We start from the raw sequence: 10,000 nt of genomic DNA, 5'->3' as shown, positions 1-10,000 counted from the left end.
GTCTTCGACCAGTCAGTCGACAGATTCCCCCGATTTGTTTGCCGTAACCGAGTACCCGTCGCCGTAACCCGTATTTAATGAACAAATGTAGCCCGTTAACCCCTGGGGCAGCGGAGAGGAGGGTTTATGCAAATAATCAGTGAACAAGTGAACATTCCTTGTGAGCTGGACGCGTTCCCTCAACCACACTCCTTTCGATGGACGTTCAACAACAGTGGGGAAAGTGTTGAAATTCCGCAGGTAAGATTTGTTTTTTTTTTTTTTTTTTTTTCTTTTCTTTTTCTTTTTTTTTTCTTTTTCTTTTTCTTTTTCTTTTTCTTTTTCTTTTTTCTGTCTTCTTTTTCTTCTTCTTCTTTTTTTTTTACTTTTTTTTCTTTTTTCCTTTTTCTTTTTCTTTTCTTTTCTTTTCTTTTCTTTTCTTTTTCTTTTTCTTTTTCTTTTTCTTTTTCTTTTTCTTTTCTTTTCTTTTCTTTTCTTTTCTTTTCTTTTCTTTTCTTTTTCTTTTTCTTTTTCTTTTTCTTTTTCTTTTTCTTTTTCTTTTTCTTTTCTTTTTCTTTTTACTACTACTTCTACTACTACTACTACTGCTACTACTACTACTACTACTGCTGCTGCTTATTGGTGATATTTATGCTTGATTGTTGGCACTGAGGTAAATAAAATTCTATTGTCTTTTGTTTTTATTTGTGATTTCATTCATCCTCTCTTTTCCTGTATCAGGTTGTTGTCTCTCTTTCTCTCTCTCTCTCTCTCTCTCTCTCTCTCTCTCTCTCTCTCTCTCTCTCTCTCTCTCTCTCTCTCTCTCTCTCTCTCTCTTTCTCTCATCCTCTCCTTCTCCCTCTCCCTTCTCCCTGTTTTTATTAAGCTCCCTTCCTTTATTTGTATTTTCTTCTTCCGATCCCTCTCCCTTTCCTCTATCACATTCCCTTCAACTCACACTCTTTATTCCCCCTCCCTTCCCCTCTCCCTCTCCCCTCTTCCCAAGTCCATTTACAACCCCCACCTATCCAACCCCTCACCCCCAACCCTATCCCTACCACCACTCCCACCCCCACCCCCACCCCCACCCCACCCTCATCCCCAAACAAACAAATTCCACCCACCTCAGGCTATCTCCCAACACGTCTCCCTACCTGTCAGCACTCCCCCAATCTCCCAAAAAAAAGGGGTTACGGAAATCATGTTCTCTATGATTCCTCCTCGCCTTTCATTATCTTATCCTTACTTCTTATCTCTATCTTCATTAATCCCTTATCTTATCTCAATATTCTTATTCATTTGCCCTCTCATATCTTTTCTGATCTCATATCTTGTTTTATCTCATATTTCATCATGTCTCATATCTTATCTTATCTCATATTTCATCTTATCTCATATCATATTTCATCTCATATTTCATCTTATCTCATATCATATTTCATCTCATATTTCATCTTATCTCATATCATATTTCATCTCACATCTTATTTTATCTCATATTTCATCTTATCTCACATCTTATTTTATCTCATATTTCATCTTATCTCATATCTTATTTTATCTCATATTTCATCTTATCTCATATCTTATTTTATCTCATATTTCATCTTATCTCATATCTTATCTCATATCATATTTCATCTCATATCTTATTTTATCTCATATCATATCTTATCTCATATTTCATCTTATCTCACATCTTATCATATCTTATCTCATCTTATCTCCCCAGACAAAGATACACAGACTAGGCTCGCGGTCCACGGTGAGCTACACGCCGAACACGGAACTCGACTACGGGACGTTGCTCTGTTGGGGCACGAACTCGGTGGGTCTCCAGCGTCATCCGTGTGTCTTCCACGTCTTTCCTGCTGGTGAGTTTGGTGGGCGTGGTCTGTCGTGGTGATTGGATGAAATTAGGGGCTGTTACTGGTTTTGGTGTTTTGTTGGTGTCTTTTGGTTTATGGCTTACTTGTTGATATCTTTGTTCCGTTAAGGGGTATATCATTTATTAAAAGGGGGGGCGATTCTAGTAGACTAAAATCTCATCCTTATCTCATCATCATCCTCACACAACATCAATCCATCAATTAAATAAAAATCATAATCATCATCATTACCATCATCATCATCATCGACGTCGTCATCCCCACCACCACCACAGTTATCATCATCATCACAATTACCATAATAATGATCATATTTACTGCTATCACCGGACCTATCATGGCGTTATTTTTATCTTACCATCATAATAATTGATTTTACTGTTCATGTTTTTTATTTTTTTTTTTGTCATCATCATTCAATGGATATTTTAATTATTGGAATATATTTATTATTGATTTGGCTTCTCATGTGCATGGTACTGTATTTTCATCTGACATCTTTTTTTTCAAAATTAATATCTAGTTCCAATTTGAAGAGCTATCTATTATCGTAACTAGTACGAGTGCAATGAATTCTGATTAATAAACAATAATCAGAAAAAAAACATTTTTGTTAATAAATGTACAAACGCCAATGCTCACACAGTGTACTCTTTTCCCGGATTCCTTGCAAAGCCACATCCAACACAGCACACACACCCCCAACCACACACACTCACACAATACACACACACCAATCCTCCACCATATAACTACAACATCCAATTCCACTCCTCAAACCACCATCACACACCAAACACATCACACACACACACATACACAACCCTCCCCCTACAAACACACACACACACACAACCCACCACCCCACCACCATATATAGATTCCACACACAACCACAACACACAACACACACACAAACACCACACCCCTACACCCCACACCACATACCACTCAACTCCCCCCTACACACAATCCACACCACTCCCAACACCCCATCCCTATCAAGAATACGCCCCACCACCAGATACGCACACGCATGCACATAGCAACAAGCACACACCACACGCACCGCACGACAACACACACAACACACAACACAACACACACACACACACACACACACACACAACAACACACACACAACACACACACACACTAACACACACTACACACCACACTCAAAATCACACACACACCACAAACACACACGCACACACACACACACACACACACACACACACACACACACACAAAACCACACAGCACACACACACACAACTACACCAACACACTCCACACTACCACACACACCACACACCACACACTGCAATCACAATACAACAACGCACACGCACACGCACACGCACACGAACACAACACACACACACACACAACACACACACACACACACTCACACACTACACACCACACACATCTCACAATAAACACACACACACACACACACACACACACACACACACACACACACACACACACACACACACACACACACACACACACACACACACACACAACACACACACACACACGCACACACACACACAAAAGCTCGCGTCAGCACATTATCGCATCGTTACCCTGCCTTCAAGCAAATTAATCAGGATAAAATCATCGCGTTAAGAAAGAAAAAAAGTTCCTCAAAAATAGCTTAGCTTCTCAGCGTGCAGTAAAGGAACCACAAAGGTCCTTGGCGAATTTCAGGCTTAGGCTAATTAGTATAATGGATAAACTGTCTCTTTAACTTGAAAAAAATGTTTCTTGTTCATGCAAAGACTACTATGAGAATGGAAAGAAAGTGCTCTTACATAGTAAATAATCTGATTAAAAAAAAAATAGGATACACTTAAAAAACAGTTTTGATAAAGGAAATATAAATATTGAATAAATATTTATAACATATCTTCCCTTCCATTAAAGTGTACGATATTTTGTGAGCGTCACGCCCCCTCTTTTGCCCCGAGGCTGCGACAAGGTAGGACACACAAACCCACTTAAGCATCCGGATTTCCATGAACCATGTCTGGCCGGAAACCAGTTTAGAACTTGTTACTATGATATTGCAATTTCCGAGTACACCGAGCCGGCTCTACAGCCTCATAGGAGGATATAGGTACTAAAAAGATATAGATATTACTTATAATCCCATCACCTCATTGTCTTAATCAACCAAACATACTATCCATAAAGAAAATCTGTCGCGATCAAACTCATAGACTCCAATTAGGAAAGAGATACCAAAAACCTAACACCTCAACACCCATAAACAAAAAACCCACCTCACGCTCTCCACCAATCACAAACAACTCCTCCCCCCCCCCCTTCCTTTTTTTTTTTAATCAAAACAAACCAAGATTCATCCCTACTCAACCTCATCCCTCTTATCACCACATAGGCCGACCAGATCCCGTTCATAATTGCTCGGGGTTCAACCTCTCCGAAACGGTGGTTAACGTCCGCTGTGTGGCTGGCTTCGACGGCGGACTCCCACAGACCTTCGTGCTGGAGTTGTACGAACCACATACCAACGTCCTTGTGGCCAACGCGACGAGTATGGTGAGTGGAGTAGGGTTGTGGTTGGGGGGGTTGTAGGTGGGGGGAGGGTGGGGGGATTGTAAGTGTGTGGGGTGGAGGGGGTTGAGGAGAAATGTGTGGAGTCACGGAGGGTGGAGGGGTTGAGTGAGTGAAGGAATGATGGATAGGTGGATTAGGGGAGAGGAGGATGGGAAAGAGAGTTGGAGAAGAACCAGCGAGAGAGGAGAGAGAGAAGAGATGAGAGAAAGAAGAGATGAGAGAGAGAGAGAAGAGATGAGAGAGAGAGAGAGAAGAAGAGATGAGAGAGAGAGAAGAGAGAAGATAGTGAGAGAAGAGAGGAGAGAGTTAGATAAGAGGAAGCGGAAGAAGTGAGAGGTAAGTAGAAATGTTGAGAGTAGGAAAGAGAGTGAGAAGAGAGGAGATAGTGAGAGAGAGGAGAGGAGAGAGTGAGACTAAAGGAAGGGAAGGGGGGGCGAGGAAGAGGAGGGAGACAGGGAAAAGAAAGAGTAAGGGAAAGAGAGAGGAAAGAGAGAAAGAAGAGAGGAGAGAGAGAGAAGAGGCGAGAGGAGAAAGAGAGAAGAGAGAGAGAGACACACTGAGAAAAAGAGAGACACAGATTGAGAGCGAGACAGCGAGTGAGAAAGTGAAACAAAGTAAGTTAAAGAGAAGAGGAAAGGTATAGCTGACATACATTCATACAAATAGACAAATAAAATTAAAGAAGAAGAGAACGCAGACTTACTGATACCCCCGTCCTGACTTGTCCTTTCCCCAACTACTGCAGGTGCCAAGGTTCATAGTGGGTGGCCTGCAGCACGGGATGACCTTCACAGCTGTAGTGTACTCTAGCAACGGCAAAGGGCGTGGTGAGATGGTGTCCTTCAAGGTATACACACTGAAGGATGTTGCAGAGAAGCGTACAGGTTAGTAGATGACTTTCTTGGTTGCATGCAAGGTGAGAAGTTGCTAGATTTTCAATCACGCGAGATGGGAGGAAGAGCTGGGAGTGAATAGTGTTTTAAATGGATGTGTAAATGAGTGCAAATTGTTAATTGGATGGGATGACGTATTATTGCAAATGTTCGTTACCATTTAGATGTAAAAAAAAGAATGTTACAAAAGAAAGGAAAGCGTGATCAGGAATAAAATGTTGGTTATATGCAATTAATTGAAAATGATATGTAGGGTTTGATATTCAACAGGGAGTAAAAGTGTTTGCATGCCAAAGCAATATTCTTTATTTAATCAAATGTAAAAAAAAAAGATCATGAAAAGAAAATTATAAAGAAAAGAAAAGAAGCACACACACACACACACACACACACACACACACACACACACACTCATATGTATATATATACATATATTTATATAGATATATTATATATATATATATATTATATATATATATATGCAATACATATTTGTTGATTATATATAATATTAGAATATAATATATATCTATTATTATCAAATATATCTTAATATATATATATGAATATTATATTAATTATTTGTATGATATATATATATAATATCGATATATATATATATATATATATAATATATATTCTTTATTATATATATTATATTATTTATAATATATATATATTTTATATATATATATATTTATATATATTTTTATATATATATTTTATATATATTATATATATATTCTCTGATATATATAAACATATATACTATATTATATATATATATATATATATATATATATATTTATATATATTATATATTATATATATATAATATTACTTTAAAATATATACATATCTATAATATTATATATATATATATATATATATATATATATATATATATATTATATTTAATATATATATATATTGTGTGTGTGTGTGTGTGTGTGTGTGTGTGTCTGTGTGACTGATGTGTCCAGAGATATATATATCTGATCACGGTACAGTATCATTTTACTCGATTATTTATTAACTGATATACTGAACGTCTATATTATTTATATATATATTATTATTTATATATATTTATATTATATATATATATATTATATATTTATATAATATAAACATATTATATTTTCTATACATATATGAAATATTAATATATAATATATCTATTTTATATATTATATATAGATTTCCGTCTGGTATTGTTGTGTGTGGTGTGTGTGTGTGTTGTGGGTGTTATTGGTAATTGTATGTATGTATATATATATATATGTGTTGACATCAATCGTTAGCTGTGCAAACATTTTCCTAAATCATTGCAAAACATTTTGAACTGAGAAAAATGAAAATAAAAAACACTATCAATGGAATTCGTGTATTTGGCCAAATTCACTATTGCATGCACTCATATTTTTTCACTTCCATTCCCTATTTTTCTCACTTTTTTAATGTATTTCGACTCTCTATTTATTTATTTATTTTTTCCATCTCTCTCTCTCTCTCTCTCTCTCTCTCTCTCTCTCTCTCTCTCTCTCTCTCTCTCTCTCTCTCTCTTTTCCCCTCTGCTCTGTTCTTTCCACCACCCTTCGAAACCGCTCCCTTCACTTCCCATCCCCTCCTTTCACCTTTCCCTCTCCACCCCTTCCCCACCACTGCCCTCTCTTTCCTCTCAATCCCTCCTCTGCTTTTCTCTTCCCTACCCTCCTTCTCCTCTCCTCCCCTCGCTTCCCTTCCCTTCCCTTCCCTTCCCTTCCCTTTCGTCCCTCCCCCTCCCTCTCCTCTTCCTCCTCCTGTTCTTCCCCTCCCCTCTCCTCCTCCTCTTTCCCTCCCCTACCATCGCCTTCCCTCCCCTCCCCTCCCCTCCACTACTCTCCCCTGCTCTCCCCTGCTCTCCCTTCTCCTGTCCCCCCTCCCCCTCCCTTCCCCCATGAATTCGCTCTCGTTTTTCTTCTTCGTTAGATTTATCTTTAAACTTCAACTTTTGATGAATTTCAGCCATGAATCATTAATGGGTCGCGTTTATATATTCAGACTCTCTCTCTCTCTCTCTCTCTCTCTCTCTCTCTCTCTCTCTCTCTCTCTCTCTCTCTCTCTCTCTCTTTCTCTTTCTCTCTCTTTCTCTTTCTCTTTCTCTTTCTCTCGTTTCTTACTCTCTCTCTCTTACTCTCTCTTTCTCTCTTTCTTACTCTCTCCTCTCTTCTCTCTCTCTCTCCTCTCTCTCTCTCTCTCTCTCTCTCTCTCTCTCTCTCTCTCTCTCTCTCTCTCTCTCTCTCTCTCTCTCCCTCTCCCTCTCCCTCTCCCTCTCTCTCCCTCTTAACATGTTTATCATTATTGACATTATTGCTATTATTATCATCATCTCCCTCTCTCCCTCCCTCCTATCTCTCTCTCTCTCTCTCTATCTCTCTTTCTCTTTCTCTTTCTCTTTCTCCCCCTCTCTCCCTCTCTCTCTCTCTGTCATAACATGTTTATCATTATTGACATTATTGCTATTATTATCATCATCTCCCTCTCTCTCTCCCTCCTATCTCTCTCTCTATCTCTCTATCTCTCTTTCTCTTTCTCTTTCTCCCCCTCTTTCCCTCTCTCTCTCTCTGTCATAACATGTTTATCATTATTGACATTATTGCTATCATCATTATCATTATTATCATCTCTATTGTTATCATTAATGTTATTATTGTTATTCCACTTCGCGTGTCCCCCCACTCGCCGCCCCCGCCTATCCCCCCCGCCCATCCCTCCCCGCAGCCGCCGTGAAGCCCCCGCCGACGAGGGGCAGCAATTCGGAGCAGATGCAAGCGAGTGGCATCATCGCCGTGGTGCTCGGGGCATTAGGCGGCCTGCTGGTGGTCGGCATTCTCATCTGCGCGGTGGTGCGGGTGCGGTACATGCGGCGTGAGGAGAGGCAGAGGCGCGGCGGGTGTGGGCGTGCGGGCGTGAGGGACACGATGGTAAGCGGCCAGGAGGACGGCGGTGGGGCGTGCCAGGCTAAAACGACGGCCACGGGGGTAGTCAAGGAGTTCCCCCCACCCCCCGCCTCCCCCAGGGATGCCGACGAGAAGAACCCGGATGTTATCCCGCTTTCAGGTGCGTTCGTGTGTGTGTGTGTGTGTTTGTGTGTGTGTGTGTGTGTGTGTGTGTGTGTGTGTGTGTGTGTGTGTGTGTGTGTGTGTGTGTGTGTGTGTGTGTGTGTGTGTGTGTGTGTGTGTGTGTGTGTGTATGACGTCATCGTTTACCTAACTCTTTTTTTCTTCTTCCTTTCTTTTTCCTCTTTTTCTTTTTCTTCGGCTCTTTCCTCTTCAAGAATGATGTACTTTTTCTTCATAAAAAAATATCTACTTCCTCATCTTATTCTTCTACTTGATCCTCCTTATTAAGATAATAAGATATTTAATCACTTTTTGACAATATCTTTGATGTCTACAACTCCTCTTATATCTCATATTTCCCCTCATTATCTTTTCCTTCCCTTATCTATTAAAAAAAAAAAAATCATATCTACTAACAATTTTATCTGAAATATCTGAATTCGCATTCCTTCTTCAAAATTATATATTTACATATATATTTTTTATTCTATTATCTTACCAGATTCGGATTCTTGGAATATGGAGGTTGTCAATACTATTAGCACAGCGTCACTACCCTCAACATACGTGACGCTACCTAGGTCTTCCCGCGGCTGTAGCCATGACAACTACCAGGTGAGATGTTGCGGGGGAAGGTGTGTGGGGGGGGGGGGGAGGAGTTGAAAGGGTTGGGAGAAGGGGAGGGAGGAGGGGAGGGAGTGGAAGCGAGTGGTAGGGAAGGAAGAAGTTGAAGGGGTTGGGAGAGGGGAGGGAGGAGGAGGGAGTGGTGGGGAAGGATAGAGTGGAAGGGGTTGAGAGAGGGGAGGGAGGAGGAGGGAGTGGTGGGGAGGGAAGGAATGGAAGGGGTTGGGAGAGGGGAGGGAGGAGGAGGGAGTGGTGGGGAAGGAAGGAGGAGGGAGTGGTAGGGAAGGAAGAAGTTGAAAGGGTTGGGAGAAGGGGAGGGAGTGGAAGGGGTTGGGAGGGAGAGGGAGGAGGAGGGAGTGGTAGGGAAGGAAGGAGTGGAAGGGGTTGGGAGAAGGGGAGGGAGTGGTGGGGAAGGAAGGAGTGGAAGGGGTTGGAAGAGGGAGGAGGAGGGAGTGGTGGGGAAGGAAGGAGTGGAAGGGGTTGGGAGAGGGGAGGGAGGAGGAGGGAGTGGGGAAGGATGGAGTGGAGGAGGGGTTGGGAGGGGGAGGGAGGAGGAGGGATTGCTAGGGGAGGGAGGGGGGAGGAGGGAGAGGGAAACGGGATAATGAAAGGGGGGATGAGAGGAAATAAGAAGTAAGAGGACAGAGGGAGGAGGGAAAAGGAAGAAGATAGAGAAAGGGAGTAGAGAACTAAAGTGGGAATGAAAGAGGAGAGGGAAGATAGAAATAGAAGTGGATGAGAGGAAGGGGGAGAAAAAGAGGATGAAATGGGGAGAAGGATAAGGAAAGGGAGGAAGAGAGGAAAGAAAGGCTGGGGAGAAAGGGGGAGAGGAGGAGAAGGAGGGAAAGGTAATAAGGAAATGGGTGGGATTGAAGTAGAGGGAGGTTGGGGGGTTGACAGAGGGAGAGATGGAATAGAC

General features: G+C 41.3%; 1 protein-coding gene across 1 annotated transcript in view; it reads left to right on the top strand.

The window, feature by feature from the left end:
* The window catches only part of LOC122247312 (protein turtle homolog B), a 31,258-nt gene that overhangs the window by 20,351 nt on the left and 907 nt on the right, over positions 1-10,000 (top strand). Inside the window, 6 exon segments of the mRNA XM_086531299.1 lie at positions 112-240; positions 1,712-1,853; positions 4,282-4,442; positions 5,206-5,344; positions 8,117-8,455; positions 8,960-9,072. Coding sequence (XP_086387425.1) covers positions 112-240; positions 1,712-1,853; positions 4,282-4,442; positions 5,206-5,344; positions 8,117-8,455; positions 8,960-9,072 — 1,023 coding nt within the window.

Source organism: Penaeus japonicus, unplaced genomic scaffold, assembly GCF_977035675.1.
Source record: "Penaeus japonicus unplaced genomic scaffold, GWHDUDI00000001_assembly GWHDUDI00000035, whole genome shotgun sequence".
In the NCBI taxonomy this organism is placed as follows: Eukaryota; Metazoa; Arthropoda; class Malacostraca; order Decapoda; family Penaeidae; genus Penaeus; species Penaeus japonicus.
Note: the sequence above shows the minus strand (reverse complement) of the source record. Positions and strands in the feature narration are given on the sequence as shown.